Source organism: Manis javanica, chromosome 13 (assembly GCF_040802235.1).
Source record: "Manis javanica isolate MJ-LG chromosome 13, MJ_LKY, whole genome shotgun sequence".
In the NCBI taxonomy this organism is placed as follows: Eukaryota; Metazoa; Chordata; class Mammalia; order Pholidota; family Manidae; genus Manis; species Manis javanica.
The window spans coordinates 87,083,500-87,103,694 of record NC_133168.1 but is presented as its reverse complement, the minus strand read 5'-3'; the positions used below and the strand labels follow the sequence as shown (position 1 = coordinate 87,103,694).

At 52.9% G+C, this 20,195-nt stretch overlaps 1 protein-coding gene and 1 long non-coding RNA gene across 3 annotated transcripts in view; one reads left to right on the top strand and one right to left on the bottom strand.

Annotated features, from left to right (window-relative positions):
- Positions 1–20,195, bottom strand: part of LOC140845584 (uncharacterized) — a 35,401-nt gene that overhangs the window by 5,474 nt on the left and 9,732 nt on the right. The window contains exons 2-4 of the long non-coding RNA XR_012124430.1: positions 4,746–4,781; positions 4,338–4,404; positions 1,473–1,786 (exon numbers count right to left, since the gene is read on the bottom strand). This is a non-coding gene — a long non-coding RNA (uncharacterized lncRNA). The remainder of the gene's footprint in view (positions 1–1,472; positions 1,787–4,337; positions 4,405–4,745; positions 4,782–20,195) is intronic.
- On the top strand, positions 104–6,431 carry LOC140845581 (ral guanine nucleotide dissociation stimulator-like). Of its 2 annotated transcripts, XM_073220131.1 has the most exons (12): positions 104–454; positions 1,028–1,117; positions 1,431–1,516; positions 1,656–2,176; positions 2,909–3,124; positions 3,435–3,538; positions 4,026–4,095; positions 4,360–4,425; positions 4,731–4,796; positions 5,601–5,722; positions 5,830–5,934; positions 6,303–6,431. In XM_073220131.1, coding segments are annotated over exons 2-11 (1,308 nt in total). In that variant the 5' UTR covers positions 104–454; positions 1,028–1,115; the 3' UTR covers positions 5,885–5,934; positions 6,303–6,431. The 2 variants fall into 2 exon arrangements, with proteins under 2 accessions (XP_073076232.1, XP_073076231.1); XM_073220130.1 differs by lacking the exons at positions 5,601–5,722; positions 5,830–5,934; positions 6,303–6,431 and having other exon boundaries at positions 4,731–5,554.

Here is a 20,195-nt window from a genome sequence, read left to right as displayed (position 1 = left end):
CCATCTCCCTGGACCTGGGGCAGGCTGTCTACACCCAGGATCCCTTCCAAACCTGGCAAACTGCCAGGGCCCTCCCAGGGCTGCCCTACGAGAGTGACTGAGAGGACCACTCCAGAGGGCCTGGAACCTTGATCCCGGGGGCACCCCGTGCCTCTCCTTGCTCGCACCCCAGGTGGCTGGGGGCTCTCAGGTGAGCCACAAACCTCCCTCATCCTGGTGGTTCCTGGGTTTCCCACTGACTATATCCCTGCTTATCCCCTCAGCCTGAACCTGAGCCATCTGTCCATGGGACTGAGGTCCCCAAGCGCAGGGCTCCCTGGAAAGGTGTGAGGAGGAAGTGGAGAAAGCGCACGGCACGAGTGGAACCAGCTCCAAACACCAGGCGGAGCGCTCTCAAGGCCACCCTCCCTTCCGAGGACGCTGACCAGCTGACCACGGGCCAGCGGCTCCCCCGGTGAGCATCCACCCACTCCTTGGCCAGTCAGGCCTCTGCCCACAGCCTGCTGTATGTCTTGTGTGTCCCCACGTGTCTGAGCTGCAGTGTGCTCCACTGACAGGCAGGGTGGCTGGCGATCAGCCTGTTAGGGTGTCCATGGGGAACACAGGAGGAGCCTTAGAGGGGCTCCCCTGGCGCCCGGCACTGTAAAGGACTGCCGGCCAAGCTGGGCCACTTCGGGGCTTACTTCTCTGTACCCGATGAAAGCCTTTGGCCTCACCTGTCAGTGGCCTGGAGCCTGGCTCATTTGGAAAAGCACATGGAAAGCAGCCTTTGGAACCGAGACTTGCGATTCCCTGTGACTGGGCCTGGTCCTTAACCTCACTGTGGCCACATGAGGGACCTCTGGGGGCAGCACAGGGGTACCTGGGAAGGTTCGGGTAGGACTTCCTTCAGCCACAATAGGTACGCAGCACCCACTTTGTGCAGACCCTTTGGAGTCACTTAGCATAACTGAGTGAAGGAAGCAGACACAATACTGGGACCCCATCCCGGGTGGACTCGGGCAGTCACTTCAGGCATCATCTGCAGGTCACGGTTAGGGAGTGTCACAAGTGATGCCCTCACAGCCTCTTCAAGCAACAGGGGGCATGACGAGGGGCCAGAGGAGGAACTGAAAATGTGAGCATTCACTGGGTCCAGAGGGGGCGCTGCCCGTCTCACAGAATGGGGGGAGGAGGAGTTTGGGGCTTGGGGCGGGGGGAGCCCAGCAGAGCCCAGCAGGTCACTCATCTTCGGATTCCCATGGGCGGGCTGACGACTGGGAACTTCCTCTTGGGGAGGATGGGGTCCCAGGACAGACACGCAGGGTCAGGAACGGGGAGGGGCAGGTGCCTGCACAGGCAGGGGAGTGCACAGCGGCCAGGCCCACACAAGATGGACCCGGAGGGCAGTGTGGTGGGTAAGACCGGGCTTCTCACTCTGCCACCCCCAGGCCTTACCCCAGCCGCAGGAAGGGACGGGCTAGGCACGTTACCTGGCAGGACGAGCACCTGGGGCCCACGGTTTCAGAGCTGGAAGGTGAGGGGCTGCGGCCAGGGGACCGTCTAGGGTGGGCTTCCCGGACTGGGGTTCCCTTCAAGGCAGTGTGGGCTCTTCTGTCATTGTAAGGCGTGGGGAATCAGCTCCAGGGTGACCCTTTCTCTGTGTCCTGCTCCAGACCCACGGCACAGGCAGCTGGCTCCAGAGACAAAGGGAAGGCTGGCTTCGTGGCTACAGCGAGTCCAGGAGCTCTTTCAGACCCCTGTGCAGGAGCTACGGCCAGTTTCACCTGCTTCAGCCCCTGCAGAGCTGGAGGACATCCAAGCAGAGGCCTCAGCTCCGAGGCAAGGCCCCAAGCTGGAGCCCCAGGAGCACTCAGGCCTGGGGCGCAGAGCAACTGCCATAATGGTACCAGGCCTTACAGAGCCAGAGCCATGTCCAGACCCCATGAGCCCCTGGGACATCCCAGGAGTGGTCACAGCCCCGGTGCCAGGCCCCGAGCTGGAGCCCCATGAGCCCTTGGGCCCGGGTCCGGTGGCACCTGCAGGAATGGCACTGGGCCTGTCAGAGCCAGAGGCGGACCCGGAGCCCACCAGCACCTGTGTCGCGATCACCCGGGACGTGTGGAGGAAGGAGGAGTGGACCATTCTGGCATTTCCCCATAGCCTGGTGGCCGAGCAGCTGACCCTGATCTGTGCGGTGAGCGGAGCGGGCTCTCGGGGTCTGGGGTGGGCCTGCCCTGTGTCACGGGCTGCCCCAGACCTGCTATCCCCTGGTGTGGACTACTGTGATATGGGCCCATGTCCCAGCTTCCCCACGGACTCACCATGTGCCCTGAGAGACTCTCCTCACCCCCAAGCCCTCCCTAACCACCCGGGGACAGTAGGGCCGGCCCTTAGGGATCCTTGCAGACCAATGAGGAGGAGCGGAGGGAAGGTGGGCAGGGCCTGGCCAGGCTGGGAGGGGCAGGGCAGGGGAGGGGTGCTCAGGGAGGTGCTGCCAGGGCCTTAGGTCCTCGGGCCATTGGCCTAGCAGGCCTCCGCAGCCTCTGCACTTCAGAGGCCCCTGCCATGGACTGACTGTGTGGGAGACACAGACACCAACAAAGGCTCTGGGTGGAGTTGTTTCGGGGGAAACTGCACCTGAGTGGGTAGTGGGGTCCATGGGGTGGCAGAATGGGAGGCAGATGCCCCAGTTTGGGCAGGCGTGAGCTGCCTTTTGTTGCAGGGAGGAGGTGGGTGAGGGTGCCTGTGAGCAAAGCCCCTCTGTTCCCCACCACTGGGTGCCTCAGTGGACAGGGTCTGAAGCCTGGACGGCCACGAGGCTCACAGCACGTCCTCAGCTGCCTGGGCTCCAGCTCTGACCAGTGACCCTGCCTGGGAACAGGGGCACCAGGGGCACAGCTGGATGACCCTCCCTTGTGATCCCCAGGGGCTGTACGACAGGATGGAGTTTGTGGAATGTAACAGTTACTTACAGAACCAGCCACAGATAGGAGACATTGAGCGCCTGGCTCTCACCATGTATAGGGTCCTCTGGGAATGTGATGCCTTGGTTAAGTTGGTCACCACCACCTGCCTCGGGACGCTGAGCATGATGGCCTCAGACAGGGCCAAAGTGGTTAGGTTCTGGATCTGGGTGGCCATGGTATGTCATGGGATGCCCCCGGGGTCCCCTCCTTGGCCAGCTCTCAGGATGGGTGCCTGTGGTCTGCCCTGCACAGTCCCTGGGCCCCTCCTACCAGGGGTGTGTGGACCTGCACTCACAGGTCCCAAGGGGGGGACAGCCATCCCTGGCCCCTTCCTTGGGTTGTGCTATAGTCCTCCACCCAGGAGGGCTGCTCAGCAGGTATCAGGTGTGCTGGGCTCCCTGGGTGTCTGCCTCCTTAAGGACAGGAGTTCATGGGGGGACAGAGTAGAGAAGCAGGCCACGCTCTCAGCTCTGTCTTCCGTCCCAGGGGAGTCTGAACCTCAGGAACTATGCTGCCCTTCATGCCATTGTCTCGGCCCTGCAGAGCCCTGCTATTCATCGTCTGGAAAGCACCTGGGGACATGTCTCCTGGTGGGTACTCCTGTCCCTGGAACCAGGGCACCCGAGTGGACAGGGGCACACCGACATCTGGCAGTGTCCCCTCAGTTGGCTGGGACTTCCTGGGAGGTGGTGGAGCATAAGGACAGGGATGGCAGGCTCTTGGGGTCCTCTGTGGGTTAGGCCAGGGGTACCCCTGCAGGAATCAGTTTCCTCCAATGTCAGGTGTGGGTTGAAGCCCATTGGAGATCTGGAGCTTGTGCTCTGCAGCAGGAGGTCTCTGCCCCAAGGACAGCGACCTGGCCCAAAGCAGATTCGCCCCGGGGAGAACTGGGAATGGAGGCCCCGGGTGGAAACACGCAGCCCCCTCCCCAGGCCACGGATTCCCCAGGGCTCAGGGCCATGGTGGAAAGCCTCCTGCAGGCTAGTGGACCTTCTAGTATCTCCAGGAAATGGGGTTTGCCCCGAGGCTCTCCACCTGCTGGCCATGTATCTACCTCCTCCTCTCCTCTCCCCTTAGCGTCTGCCTGATGGTATACGAAGACCTGAAAACGCAGGACAACTGGGTGCACAGGAAGCGGCTGTTCAAGGTAAATGGGGGCTGGAGGTCTGGAAGGGAGGGGTCCTCGGGGCAAGTCCCCTGCCGCGCTGTGGCACAGCTTTGGGAAGGACTCCAGGTGTGCGGGGGGAGGGGGGGAGCTGATGCAAGTAGGGTTCCCCAAGGCCCCGAGGGCCTCATCTGTCTCCCTCCCTGGCTCCACTTGATTGGGGGCCTGGCACCCATCCACCACGGTCTGGTTGCGGGAGGCACGTGGGAGGGGAGCTTGAGCACCTGAGTGTCCTGGACCTTGCAGGAGCTGGAGTCCATATTGAGGGCAAGGCAGCGGGGCCGCATGGGACTGGAGGAGAGGAGGACAAAGGTGAGAGAGGCGTGGCCAGGTTCGGGACTGTGGGGGCAACCCTGCACCTGCCCCTGGTGCCACCAGCCCTGAGCTGCCAGCACTGGGGTGACCAGGAGGAGGGCGAGAGCAGCTGGGTACAGGGGGAAGTTGGAGGAAAGGTGCAGGGACCACAGGTCCTGGGATTGGCTGGGCGAAGGGAGTGGGGGAGGCAGCACAGGGTGGTCCAAGGGAGCTGGGGGCTGCGGGTGGGGGGTTCAGGGGAGGCTCTGTGGGTGCCCCTGAGGCAGGCGGGGACTCATCACCTCCCCACCCGGGTTGCACAGGACATGGTTCCCTACCTCGGAATGATCCTGGACGATTCCGTAGACAAACACCTGGAATATGAGGACGTGAGTGAGCCCAGAGGGGCACAGGGGGGCGGGATGGTGAGCTTTAGGGAGGAGAGAGCCCCCAGTGAGCCCAGACCTCTCAGCACCAGGCCTCCCCCCCTCCTGAGTCCCCCCTCCACCCCAGGACCTGGACTTGTTGGAGAGGAATGCCAGAAGGGCCCACCTAAGCCCCGGTCCTGGCCCCAGGGCAGGTGGGGCTGAGGGCTCCAGGGGGCAGCATCTGGGCAGGACTGGCCTCCCCCTCAGGCCCTGCCCAGGGGTAGGGATGCTGCTCCTTCAGGGCAGGAAGCACATCAGAGGGCTGGCAGTGCCTTCCCACCGGAGGCCTCAGCTCCCCGGTGCAGTCCCCACTTCTCAGTAGCCCCGAGCCCGGGCCAGGTCCGGGTGCTGTTTCTGGGCAGGACAGCCTTAGAGGCCCTGGCGGGCCTCCAACTTGAGAAAGGGTGGGGACGTTCCGGCCTTGTTCTGGGCTCAGGGGGCTGTTTCTGATGCACTTTGGTTTCCTTCCTGCCGTCAAGACCCCCTGAGCAGGACCCTGTCCAGCCCATCCCCTGGGCCTAATGTGTCTTGAGAAAGTTAAGACACCCAGATCTCAGGACACTCAAGGCTTTGTCAGGTGGGGGATGGGGTGTGGCATCAAGGCCGCCTTCCTGGAGGAGGAGCTGGAGACCCAAGTGTCAGAACAGGCAGGGCTGGATGGCATTGGAGAGAAGGCGGGTTCCCATGAGCAAAGATCCAGGACCATCATAGTGCCCCACTCCTCACACACCTCCTTCTCTGTACCCTGTTCTTTCTCTGCCCCAGTTCCGTGTCATCCAAAGTGAGATCACCATGCAGAGGAAGCTGGCCAAGGTGTATGACCTGGAGCCCGATGAGCGCTTCCGGTGCTTTGCCCAGGCCGTGGAGCTCCTGGACGAGGAGCAGAGGTGAGGCCGGCCGGAGTCGGCGTGGGCTGCAGCTGCCGGCAGGCTCTGGGGGAAGGGCCCCCTGACATGTGGCTCCAGGGGCTCACAGGTGTCCCTCTGTCCTGCAGCTACAGCCTGTCCTGCCAGCTGGAGCCCCCAGGCCAGGGGGCCGGCAGAAAGTGACTGTTCTTCAGGCCCCACAAGATGTAAATTTACCAGCCGGCCAGGGCCAGGTGAGTTTCTGGGCTGGGGCGATCGGCAGGGGGTAGTGGGCTGCTCCTCAGCCTCAGGGAAGCTTCGGGCCATGCTGGGAGTGGGGGCGTCCTAAAGACCGGTGGGGCTGGGGTCCCAGCTCCACGGCTGACCAGTCCTGTCAGACTGAAGGGTGGTTCCCCTCCCCCTCTGGGACCCAGCCTCCTCCTCTGTAAGTAGGTGACACTCAGGAGCCTTCCTGTGACAGGGACCCCCCAGGTGCTGGTGATTGACAGGACCCTCCGCACAGGACCCGGAGCCCAGAGGGCAGTGGGGACGGGGTGGAAGCAGGATAATGGGGGGAACCCGGGATAACCTGCCTCTTCTGCTCACCCGCGTGGCCCTGTAGCTGCTGTCATCGGGCCCTCGGCCCTGCTGGTGTCCTGGCTGCATGTGGAGGAGAGCTTCTTCCCCTTCGGGCAGGCGGCACCTGGCGCCCCAGGACCCCAGTCTGCTTGCTGCTCCTCTTCCTCCCGCTACTCATCCTGAACCTCTGCTGGGGCAGGTGCTCTGGCACCTCCTCCGTCGGCAGACTCGGGCAGCTCCCCAGGCTGCCGCTGCATCCTCAAGGGCCTATACGTAGCCACTGCCAACCTGGCCGCCTTTGTGCTGTGTCCTACCCTCTGCTCGGCCCGCTGGACAAAGGCGAGCCACCCCACCGTGTGGAGGGTTTTCCCCTTCGAGTAGGTGGTCTCCCGCCGTGACGCCAACTGCTGCCTGGGCGCTGTCAGCCACCCATTCGTAGCCACAATGGTCCAGGAAGAGCTGGGGCCCATCCTCACCAAGGCCAGCCTTTCCCAGGATGGACACAGAGACGGCACAGTGCTGCATGGGACCACTGCCCCCTGGGTGCCCAGTGGAGGCATCCGAGGCTGCAGGGGTGGCCGGCCGACGCAGGGTCCCGGGACATGCTCCCAGTGGAGCCCCTGTGCAACTCCCTCCCCTCATCCCTGAGAAATAGCCTCCCCAGGCGCAGTGTCCTCTGGGTGTTGTGTCTGAGGTTTATGGTTCCTGGGGGTTCAGGTCATCCCTGTGCAGAATGTAATAAATGCTGAACGGATTGCCACCACACTGCTCTTTCTTCTCAAAACTCAGCCCCTCCTGCAGACATCGTGTGCCCCAGCCCACCCCACCCCCAGCCCTCAAACTCTATGACGCAGGGGTCCCTGACCTCCGCCAGGTTGTCCTCCATCCTCTGTCCTCCCCCCATAAGGTGCTGAAGAAGAGCGGGGCACTCTAAGCCCCAGGCTGGCACACCTCGGCAACACTGGGGAGGGCTGTTCAAACAGAAACTGAACCTTATTTCCTATTTCCTGTCACCTATTGATTATGATCAGACACAGAAACTTGTAGATTAGAAGCCCCAGGGTGTCTCCTCACGTCTTGAACACCACTGCAGACGTACCCAAGTAGATCCCACGGCTGCAGGGCACCAGTCTAGCACTGTCCCATTTAATGAGACACAGCTGCTCCACACATTCCAGAAAATTCCTTTTCAAAAATAGCTGAACTTGGTCTCTCAAAGCACCTCCAAGAGGTGCACTCCTTCCATTGGGGGGCTTTCTGTGAGCCCAATTTCTCCACGCTTCACACCTCAGAGCACCCCCCAAAGCTCCCAGGTCCCAAGTCCTCCCCCATGGTGCCCCTCAGCCATCCGTCCCCAGGCCAGGCTGCTGAGCAGCCTGACGTCTGTGACAAAAGGCTCCGGAGGCTGAGCAGAGGCACTTGGCTCTAGTCTCCCCATGACAGTCCCCCAGGGCTCTCGGGATGTGTTCACCCTCCCAGGAGGGGAGGCCTGGCCTGGAGGGGAGTTCCAGGATCAGCACAAACACCCCTTGGGGGGGCTCCAGGCTGGAGACAAGTCTCCAGGTCTTATGCTGCAGGTGGGGCCCCAGACTGGGAATAGGGAAGCACGGAACTCATGCTGTGTGGCAGGTCAAGTACAAGCCTCTAGAACTCCCTCTAAAGTATATATTCCAGGAGAGACTACAGACTGATGTCGCCACCAAGGATTTGAAAGATGTAGGGGTTGTGATTTCCACATACCCTTATTCAAGTCACTCGTTTGGCCCACTGAGAAAACAGATGAATCTTGGAGATGACAGTGCATGATTGTGGCTTCCATCCTACACTAGACCCGGATGCAAATGCACTTGGCTGCGCTGTGTGACCTGGAACCTGAGGAGTGCTTCATGTCGTTTTTCCAGGCAGTGGAGCCCCTGGATGATGAGGAGAGGTGAGGCCCAGCAGATGTGCTGTGTGGGCTCCAGCAACTGGTGAAGGAGCTTGGATTTGAACCCCTGGTGGTCTGTCTCTAGGACAAGCACATTTCGTTCCCAGAAAGTATAGCGGGGTAAGGGGGAGACCTCCCTGAATGGCCACAGCGGCTGTCCTAGCTTTTCTTTCTTTCTTTTTGTTTTGGATCTGAAATCATACCTTTTATTTACTCAGAGAGTGAGTGGTGTTGGTTCCCTACGCCTCAGTTCTCCACAGGGTGATGCAGCGAGAGGCAAAAATACCCTATGTGCACACTGGGGTTCGCACCACAAGGAAGGAATTCTGAAATCATGAAACTTGGAGCTTACACTGATAGCTGGCACTTTGGTCCATTTGCATTTCTGGAGATGGAAACAGAGATGTTTGCTCTGGAATGTAAACAGATCCTCACTCTGGAAGAGAAGGAAAGGTCTCCTCTATTGCTTAAATAGCCTGGAGTGTAAACATAAGGCTCTGGGGAGAGAAGAAACTTTCTGTCTGGTGGGCTCTGTCTTTTGGATCCTTATGCAGTCATATTTAACCCAGATACCAAAGCTGTTTGCTCAGAAAGTCCTGACCATACAGAAATGTAAGAATATTCATGAAGCATTGTTTCCTGACAAGTATATGTTCTGCAGTGAGCATCCATGAGATGGGAAATGTGATTCTGCGGTTATGTTATTAGTCTCATTTTTTCATGCTTTGTGCGGCTCCAGCTGAGGGTGATTTTGGTGTTTAAAGATGATCAAACCAGCTGCTTCCTCAGGTACGTAACTGAGGGAACAGTGCTCTACCGCGGTTACGTAAGGAAACCCTGCGAGGTTTATTAAGATGCACGCAGGTCTCTTTTTCCTAAGAAATTTGAAGTGTAATTTTGTCAATTAAAACCACAATGAGGTATCACTTCACACCAGTTAGGATGGCCAACACGCAAAAGATAAACAACAACAAATGTTGGTGAGGATGTGGAGAAAGGGGAACCCTCCTACACTGCTGGTGGAAATGTAAATTAGTTCAACCACTGTGGAAAGCAATATGGAGGTTCCTCAAAAAACTAAAAATAGAAATATCATTTGACCCAGGAACTGCACTCCTAGGAATTTACCATAAGAATGCACCAGCCCAGTTTGAAAAAGATATGCACCTCTATGTTTATCGCAGCACCATTTACAATAGCCAAGAAATGGAAGCAACCTAAGTGTCCATCAGTAGATGAATGGATAAAGAAGAGGTGGTACATATACACAATGGAATATTATGCAGCCATAAGAAGAAAACAAATCCTACCATTTGCAACAACATGGATGGAGCTCGATGGTATTATGCTCAGTGAAATAAGCCAGGCAGAGAAAGACAAGTATCAAATGATTTCACTCATGTGCGGAGTAGTAAGAACAAAGCAAAAACTGAAGGACCAAAACAGCAGCAGACTCACAGAACCCAAGAATGAACTAACAGTTACCAAAGGGAAAGGGACTGGGGAGGGTGGGGGGAAAGGGAGGGATAAGGGGGAAAAGGGGGCATTATGATTAGCACACACAATGTAGTGGGGGGTGGGGGGACAAGGGAAAGGCAGTATAACACAGAGAAGACAAGTAATGATTCTATGGCATCTTATATGCTGATGGACAATGACTGTAATGGGGTATGTGGGGGGACTTGATAAAAGGGGGTCTAGTAAGCCCAATGTTGTTCAAGTAATTGTACATTAACTATACCAAAATAAAAAAATATATAAACTTAAAAAAAGTAACGACATTCTAATAAAATAATTACTCTTTCCACTTTCCCAAATCCTGATTAATACCTCAGAACACTTTCAATTCTCCTACCCTTCTGACATTTATTACTGTTCTCATGCACTGTAATTCTACACAGTCTAATCTCCGTGAGAGCTCACTCTAGAACTCACGGACTAACATTCACCTCTTTTCATAAAGTGCCTTCTCCTTTCCTCTTCGTTCCTCCCTGCATTGCCGGTTTTCAACTTGGAGTTACTTTCCTTTGGACTTTAGAACTCACTCTAGTAGTTCTTCTAATTCAAGGCTGCCAACTATGACGTGTCTCACTTCAACTTTTTCTTAAAACATTTTTGTGGTTAATACTGCTGATGGGTGTAGAATTCTGGTCTGACACGAAAATTTTATTGAGCATATTAAAAATAGTGCTCTGCTGGTATATCTACCGTATGCATATATGTTTAGACATCACCTGTCAGCCTTCTTCTTGCGTATTTGGCCTCTGATTACCCTGAAGTCTGTTACGTTAATTCTGGTTTTTCTATCATACTGTAACCCCTTATGGTTTACAGTGTAGATATTGTGCTTAGGGCATGTTAACTGCATGTGTGGACTGCTGTCCTTCATCAGCGGGGAGCATGCTGGGTATTTCCCCCTGGGGTATCAATTCCTTACCCCGCATTCCCTCTGCTCCTCCTTCAGTCACATCCCACTTCTCCTTCCACTCTGTCCTGACATCTCCAGTATTGTTCACACAGCGCTTTTGTTGAGATATTGGTTCTTCAACTGTCTTGCCATTCAGGAATCCAGCCTATGCTGGGATCAATCACTTCTTAAATTAACTTCTTCATTTAAGTTCTAACATAAACACAAAATACAGCCTTCATTTGGAACACAGCAGAGCTCTTTCACAATGAGGAGAAAAAAATTTCCTTCCTCATACAGAGAAACACAGAGAGGAGAAAATGACAACCTGGATCACAATAAGATATATTATAAGCTGGTTTTTCTCCAAGTTCACCAGTGAGACAGAACAGTGGAAAGCCTGAGTGGGAGAGACTCAAATCACCTGCATCTGGTAAAGGACATCAAGCCAAATTAGGTAAATAATACCATCCCATAAAACAAAGTACTGAAAGCCCACTAGAAAAATATGGCCAAAGCTAGGATAGACATTAGATAAAAGAGGATAAGCAAATAACGGAAGTGTTTTTAAAAAGCTTTCTACACTCTTTAATTTCAGGGAAATGCTACTAAAAGTTGCAATGAGCTGTTTTAAGACAGAAATCAGGTTAGATGAATGAAAAAATACCAGGAATCCCACATGGTCCCCAGGTTCTGGAACAATCAGATCATTCGTGTAGGACTAGTGAGAATTTAAATTGGTAGAACCTCTTTGGAAAACAGCCGGCATCTACTAAGGCTGTGTACACGCCTACAGTGGTCCCTGCACACAAACATCCCCAATATTGCGCCCTGTTTGGTCCCAAAAACCAGACTCAAAATCACTGTTCTAAAAACTAACCAAATGCTCATGAATAGGGAATGGATATACACAGCGCTCTCTGCAGCCCCTGGGACCCCACACAGCAATCAGAATTTACAAATAATTACTGACAGAGGAAGAATCTCCCACATCAATTGTGGAGACACAGACAGATGCAGACACAGCCCAAGGATGCACAAGGATTCCGATTTTTCTACATCCCTGCCAACACTTCTTTTTCTAATAGCCATTCTACATGAGGAGTGATTGTATTTTGGTCTGGATTTACAGTTCTCTGATTATTAGTAGTGTTGAACGTCTCTTCATGTGAATCCCATTTCTCTGTGTTTAAAGAAGTATCTATACAAGGTCTTGGCTCATGTTCCAATTGTTTTCCCTCCTGAGTTATACAAATTACTTACATATTTTTGGATTTTCACCCCTTACCAGATACACGATTTTCATGTATTTTCCCCAATCTGTAGGTTGCTTTTCCATTTGATTATTTCTTTTGCAGTACAGAGCCTTTTAGTTTTATGTAGCCCCTCATTTGTTTTTGTTTGTTACTTGTGCTTTGGAGCATCAGACCTAAAGTGATCAGCAGATTCAATACTGTCCCCATAAATATCACAATGATTCTTTTTCAAAAATATTTTTTTAAAAACTAAGATTCAGATGGAACCACAAAAGACCCAGTAGAGCTAAACAATCTTGAGAAAGAAGAAAATGGGAGGAACACACTTCCGGACTGCAAACTATATTACAAGTTACAGTAATTAAATCAGTATGGTCCTGGCATAATGACGCACACGTAACTCAACAGAATAGAAGAGAGAGCCCAGAAATAAACACGTACAATCAACTATTAAGGAACCAAGTGTAAACATGAATGGGGAAAGGATGGAATCTTTGACAAATTATGCTGGGAAAACTGGATAAACCCGTTAAAGAGCTCTCCTGCTAGCTTATGCTCTCTCCTCGCCCTCTCTCCTCTCCCCACCCCTCTCTCTCTCACACACACACAATCATTAAATACCAGTGATCCTTTGCCATAACCTGGATGTATTAAATGTTGTATGTGCAGATACCCTTAAGTTTTAAGTGGAGTGTTTCCGGCAGGCAAGTAGACGGGATATGGAAACCTCAAGCTGGTCAGTGAAACTGGAAGCTGGGTCACCTCAGAGCTGTGCAGTTCTGGAAGGTGAGGTTAAAAGTGCCGTGCCTGGGTCCTGGCCAGGGCTGGGGACAGACATCCCTGTCCCTGTATCCAGGAGCCACAGCCCATCCCAGCTGTGATGAGAAGGGCAGCCACACAGGCCCCCAAGAAGCCAGCAGGAGAGAGAGAACAGCCTAGACTGAAGTCCATCTATCCCACCGAGCATGGGGGGAGCCATAAGGCAAGCAGTGACTACACAGCAGTGGGGGTGGGCCAAGTCCCCACCCAATTCCTGGAGAGGGAGAAGTGGGTTTGCTTTGTTACGCTCTATGGTTTACATGGAGGTTATTTAGTAAAGCAGGAAGAGAATTACAATAGCATTTTCTCTCTTTCTTTTAAAGCCCCTGAAAACATCTTGTCAGAGAGGCCACATGACGGGGCCCAGAGGTGTGCTGGCAGCCGCAGGTGCAGGGGAAGCTGGTCACTGCCCGAGCCCCCTCCACAGCAGTCACACGGGACTCCTCCAGGCTCTGGCCCTGCCCCTGCCGTTCCATTTCAATCCGACCCACCTTCAGGCCCCAGAGGATGAGCCAGCCCCTCCCTGGACCAGTCCTCAGCTACCCAGCCCCACAGCAGTGCCAGTTCCTCGCCTGCCTTTCAGCTCAGGTGAAGGATGGAGCTAAACACAGTCTGCACTGGTGTTGCAGTGGTGAGGAGGGTCCCAGGGAGCAAGAATTCAGAGCAGAAGGCAGTATGTGAGGAAGAGAGCAGAGCAACAGGAGTGCATTGTCATGCAGCGCGCTCCTCGGTCTCAAACACGGATTCCTCACAGCAAAGCGTCATGCCTGTCGCAGCCCTTACATGTGGCATAGCACTCATACAACAGATAGAACAATAGTACCAGTGCAAACAAGCCTGACATTTGGAGACGCCAGTGTGGGGTGGGGGCAGATTTACACTGATAACTCACTTGACCTATAAACTCATTACAAGCATTTTATATTGGTTCAGTTTGTCAACGTTATCTTATGACCAGAGTTTCTCCCAGAGTGATGTACCTCCGTTTTGCAGGCTGCCATTCAACCTTGCCAGGCTGCAAACGCAGTGGCGGTCTTGGCAAACACAGAGCTTCACCCTTCGTTGCGTCTGGTGTGCTTTGGCTGACAGGTACTATTTTCTTGGTCTGAGGCTCTATCTATTGAGGTATGAATAAAATGCTGGATTTCTGCCCAGGCATAACCCACTTATCCATCCCTGTACCCTAAGCTCTAATTTCCTCCTCTCTTCCTTTGCCATTTATCTTTACCCAGATTTTTCTGCCTGTTGAGTGGACATTAGGTCTGGCTACTGGGCTGGTCCAGATGGCTGGCAGCAATACCAGTCTCACAAGTGCCCCCCCTCAGCCCCCTCCCACCCTGGGTAGGGTTACCCAGGAGCAGAGCTGGGGGGCTTTCCCGGTCACTAGGAAGCACACCTCTGCTATGAGTTCTGACCTGGCTATATGGGGTCAAGGCACCATTCACCTCAGCAGGCGCGTAGGAATTACGGCAGAAAGATTTAAGGGTGTGGTTACATCTTCTTGCTTAATTAGTAAAGGTCACTGCTCTGGCGCCTCAGAAGCAGCTGCGTTCCTGGAACCATTGAATGGGTGAGGAAAAAAAGTTCTGGTAGTGTGGGGAAGAACAGAACAGTGCACAGCAACCTCCCCCAGACCCCCTTCCCCAGACCCCTGGAGAAGCAGAGGAACCTACCCTCCCTTACCCGCCTCACGTTGAGTGTGAGCACCCGCTCTTGAAGGCATGTAAGTGAGCCCCTCGTGCCTTTATCTCCCATTTTAGACAGCCAATGTTCCCACAGCCTATTCCAATTTTCTATTAAACCACTGCTCTGAGAGTGACATGCAACACTGTACATCGTCTGATGGGATGTTTCTCGGCCCACCGTGGAACACCATGGTCGGTAAAGCGTGTCCCCTGGTCGGAGATGTAACTCGGCTGTCCAAACTGGTATAGAATCTTCAGTTCCGAACCTTAAACGGTATCTTCAGCATTTCACCTACCACTGGGTATGCAAAGCGTAGTCCCGAATGAGTGTCTACTCTGCTAACGACCCACTTACAGCCTCCGAGAGGTACCAGCGTTGATCCAATGTCACCCACTGGCCAGCTATGTGCAGGGCGTGCCCACTGGGGAACTTTCCCCTTAGCCAAATGCAGCCTCTGCCTCTTTAGCTGACAGCCGGAACAGGTCTTGCTGGCATTCCATGCCTCACAGGGTGCAAGAGGAATACGCATAGACTCAGCCTCTGCGCGCACTGCTGCAGCTCCCCACGGCCACTCTTTGTATGGACCCAGGCAGCCACCTCCAAGGGCAGCACCACCAGGCCCACCTGGTGGATACAGTCACCTCCCACTCCTAGAAAGGCTTTTCTGATGCAAACCAACATGGCCCGCTTTAACGTGCCCCTCAAATTCCCAGGGCAATATCCATATGGCCGTCGCCCACACGGGCATTCCTTTCATAGTCCAGTTTCCCGTCTACCTGGCCACACAGCCAGGCAAGTGGCCACAGCCCCAGGTCATAGGAACCCCAGCACGAGGGGCTTTCCTCACTGCTCCATTCTCCCGTCCCTGCCCAGAAAAGGGCATGAAATTCAGCCCACTGAGATCATTTTGTTCTCCTTCCTCCCAGCCAGTCTTGCCATCCCCTGGCCATACTGCAGCAGCTCTCCAACCAGGATACTGTCCATGCCCCCTGGAACTGCCATCTGTAACCAAGCAGCTCGGTCGTTCAGCTGAGAGCTTTTCCTAGGGCACCGTCCATGCAGCTCCCCAGGGGCTCCAGTGTCGGTCCGAGAGGAGATGATGCTGCCTGCCCATGGGTCCGTAGGGGTCTCGCTGCACCCCTCCGGCAGCCTGCCCCTGCAGGAACCATATCCGTTTGATTATGGGACTCCTCTGGGCTCTGCTTCCCGATTAGGGTGTTTCTCTGACATCACCCAACACGTATGAGTACCTCAGGTCTCAAAATTGTTTTATGTACTTCGGTCACTTAAGCAGTCTTGATTAATTCCCAACAGCATGTTAATAATTGTCTCTCAAGTGGTGTGTACCAGGCAGCAGCATGTGGTAATTTTCTGGTCCAAAATCCCAAGGGTCACAGCTGGGAGGTGCTCATTTTCTTTTTTTTTGCCACAAGCTGCAGTTTGCATGGGTGTGGGGGGCAGACATTTCCAAAATCCTGTCTGAGTGGGGGTCACAAGGGCCCGATGGTGTCAAGCACACAGCTGCCACGTGTAGTTCTGACGTGGCCCGCTTCTGTCCAGGACCCCACTCAGATGCAGCTTTCTTTCACGGAGTCTTACACACTGGAGCTAGAAACAGTTCCCGGTGTGGAATACGAGTCCTCCAAAATCTAAATAATCCAAACAAGTGCTGGGCTTCTTGTTTGGACCTGGTGGGGGAGTGACAGCAGTTTATTGATAGTCACACTTCTGGAATATCCTGGGTGGCTCCTGCCCGCGTTCTTCCTACGAATTTCACTGAGCAGGACCTTGGACCTTCGCTGGATTTATTAACCAGCCCTGGTTGGTCACGTATGTCCTTGATGCATTCAAAGGAGTCCTAGCCAACCTCTCCGTTTCTGGTATTACCATAATGTCACCAACATCGTGTATTATTACACTCAAGTGTAGCGTCAAGTCCAAATCCCTCCTGACCACGTGGTGACAATAAGCCGGGGGACTCAGATGCCCGCCTAGCACAGCAGAGAAAAACTGGGATCCTTCCCACCGGAAGGCAAACCGGGCTCGGCTTTTCTCAGGAACTGAGATGGAGAAGAAAGCATTTGCAAGGTCCATCCAGGGGTACCAGCCTCCTCCAACCTGCTGTACTTTCCGTACGGCTGACACCGTGCCTGGAACTGCTGGGACTATGGGCGGTACCCACTTCATCTAAGCTTGAATAGTCTCTATGTGCCATCCACCTCTGCACAGGCCACACAGGACTACTGCACAGCAAATCTGGGGACACCAGTGCTCCAGCTTCCAGCATGTCACTCCTAAGAATGGTGATACGTTTGTCAAGTTCCAGGTATTCCCAATTTAGCATGTCTGATTAAACAGGTCTGAGGGTGGGCTTACATGCCTTCTGTGTTACTGTATTAGGCAGGGGAAGCCAACCCCAGTCAGACACAGTATCCATCCCAATAATCCTTTCAGGTAAAGGGGATGCAACCACCTCAAGCAAAACCTGCTCAAACACTCAATTTTCATCCAAACTTCCACCTCAATACCATCAGCCACTGCATCTCCATATCCTCCCAATCTAACCTTAGCCCCTGCTAAGACTTCACCAACAGGTTTTGGTATCATAGTGCATTGGGCTCCTGTACCAAGGAGCCCCAGGGCCATTTTCCTCCTCCCCCTGGCCATTTTTCTCACATACATGTGAACGGTCTCAGGTCCCAGGCTGGGGTACAGCCAGAAGAGACTGGCACTTTTGTCTATCTTTAAATTGATTAACCTGCCTGACCACCACTCCGGGGGATTCCCGGTAAGGTTTCTCATTGTAATCATGGCCTGCAGGCTTTTTAAATTCCTCCGAACTGGGGTACACAGAGTGGAGTTTTTGAGCTGCTGTAATGTTGCAGCAACCACAGGGGTTCCCACCGGCTCACCCAATTTCTGGTAGTGCTGCATTAATACCTTTTTTCAACCCCAGCAGTGTCTCCTTCTTTCACACAATTTTTCAGTAACCATCTGAAAACTCCCACTCACTCGGGCCGAGTCCCTTGACTCTCTCCTTTGTCCCTCCCCATCTTCCTAGTTTTGCTCATGTTCTTGGTATGGTAAAACCCACGAGGGGAAGCTGAGGTAAGAAACCTGAGAAGCCTCCTCAAACTGCTCGATTTTGTAGCCGTCAGGTTACACGAGCTGCCCGTGTACTGGGGCCCTAAACCTCAGCCCTCACCATGACCTGTGTACCAGGAACATTCAGTGGGCACCTACCTCGGTCACTGCAAAGTCAGTCCCACATAGGAAGCATTAGCAGCTCTATCATCGGGGGTGTTCAATCTGCATTTAGAGGGGCGGTTGGGCAGTCCCCCTTCTCAGGACATACAGACCTCACAGTGGCTTTTACACAGTCTGCCAGGCAGGCTGTTCCCTCGGGAATAACCTTCTGTGTGTCTGGATCACTCCCAGCCCCCTGTGATTGCCCAAGAGGGACACAAGGTCCCGCATCAGCCCAAACATGCCCTGTCACTCGGAGGCATTCAAAACCAGACACAGCCCCCAGGCTGGTGCCCTCACGATGCCCTTCACGAAAGGTTGTTCAGGGAGCTGGGGACACGGGTCCGCACAGGGAGCCAGTTCCCTTACACTATGTTCGCTGGTTTCACACATTTCCTGGCTTTTGTCTCCTCCTACATTATTTTCTTGGCGACTAGAGGTCTTACAGGTACTTTGTGTCGCTTGACACCATTTTCCCTTTCTAGGCAGCTTTGACGCTCACAGACGAGGCTCAGGTTGACCCAAATTCCAGCTTGGTTCCGCATCAAGCCCTGACCCAGCACTTTCTTTCATTTTCATTTTGACTATTACAGATAACAACAACCAGGGAAAGGATTATTTAGCCTGCTTCTTACTCATCTGCACTTCCTTACATAGCCACCAAGCCAACTCCTTAGGAGGTGGGTCCACTGCTATTTCTAAATTCCACTGCTAACTTTTACCTTTAGTAACCAATTTTACGGCAGCTGCTCCTTCATACCAAGGGTGAGTGGGCAGCCGTCCAGCATCAAATGGTCCTCATTCCCTGCCCTTCCATTCTTTCTCTTCAAAAACCACATACTTCAGAGCACGTGGGCAATTCTAGCAAATCCCAGCACCCTGACACCAAATGTGTTTTCTCATACACATCACAGTACAACTCCTTTTGAGTTTGCGGACATGATTCCAACATTGCGCGTGCGCGTGCGTATGTGTATGTGAGATCTCACAGACACCAGGTGATTCTTAAACACTGGCAGGGTGTCTGAGAACTCAACTCAGTTCTAATGACATATGCCTGGAGACGGCACCAGATTCCCCAGGTGAAGGGCTCCACCCTACAAGACTCCCCACCTGCCCCTCCAGATGCCTGTCGCAGGCCCCCGTCAGTGACCTGTGCTTCTACAGAACTGGCTACAGATTGCAGGTTCTGATGTCCTCCCACTTAGATTTGATTAATTTGCTCGGGTGGTCACAGAACTCAGAAAAACACATTTAGAAGTTTAAGAACGGGTGCCCTAAAGAATGCAATTTAACAACCAAATGAAGACACACATAGGGCAAGCTCCCAAATAAAGGAGGTTCTATCCTTGCGGAGTTTGGGGCCTGGGGACTAGCTCTGTTACACATGGAATCCTTTTGGTTCCCCAAGCGTGGAAGCTCTCTCCGACAGAGAAGCAGGATCCGGAGAGAGAGATGCCCATCACATTTGATGTTGCTGAGGGCTTCACTGTATAGTCATGACTGACTCTATCATTGGCTGATTCAACCTCCAGCCCCCACCAGCAGGTGGGGTCTAAAAGTCTCTCATTAACATGACAAGACACTGACTTCACCTTTAAGGCTCTGCAGTGTTTTCAGGAAGTGTGGAAGAAGAAGAAATATACCTGGCAATTATATATTTGGGTTACTGAATGACCAAGTATGTATGTTGTATAACTGATTATATCACAATATTCAAAATAATGTTCATTACTTGTGTTATGCTCACTGCTGTGCCAGGCCAGGGGAGTACAATCATGCAAGACCAGTCTTCTGCATGGAAGGAAGACCAAAGTCAACAAAGTGAGAAAAAAGATAAACAAGACAAGATCCAGTTGTAACCAGTTACATTAAGTCACTAAACAGGGCACTGAGATAGCAGTTCATGACGGGAAGGAGGAGGACCAGGCTAAAGGAAGTCATTTCCAGGAGGTGACATACAGGCTGAGAACGGAAAGGGGAATTTCAACAATACAATAAAACGGTCATGCATCATCATCACGTGGGATTTACTCTGGGGATGCAAGGATAGTTTAATATCCACAATTAATCAATCTGACACATCACAGCAACAAAATGAAGGATCAAAATATGATCATCTCAACAGATGCAGAAAAACTTTTGACAAAATTCAATATACATTTATGATAAAATTTGAAACAAAGTGGGTATAAAGAGAACACACCTAAACATAAAAACAGACATATATGACAAACCCACAGCCATCATACTTGACAGTGCAAAGTTGAAAGCTTTTCTCTGAGAACAGGAACAAGTCAAGGATACCCTCTCTTGCCATTTTTGTTCAATATTATACTCAAAGTCGTAGCACAGCAATTGGCCAAGAGAAATAAAAGATATTCAGATTGGAAAGGAAGTAGTAAAACTGTCACTATCTGCAGATGGCTTCATGCTATATGCAGAAAACTCAAAAGCATTCGCCAAAAATGTATTACAAGTAGTAAATGAATTCAATAAAGGTGCAGGATACAAAATCAATATTCGAAAGTCTGTTGTGTTTCTACACACTAAAAATGATTGCAAAATAAAAGAAATTATAAAATTATTCCTACT

What these genes read in the sequence shown, in the direction of transcription:
- LOC140845581 (XM_073220130.1), top strand. An exon ending in TCTGGATCTGGGTGGCCATG is followed by an intron (nt 3,125 to 3,434) that starts GTATGTCATGGG and finishes CTTCCGTCCCAG; the next exon opens with GGGAGTCTGAACCTCAGGAA. An exon ending in ACAGGAAGCGGCTGTTCAAG is followed by an intron (nt 4,096 to 4,359) that starts GTAAATGGGGGC and finishes TGGACCTTGCAG; the next exon opens with GAGCTGGAGTCCATATTGAG.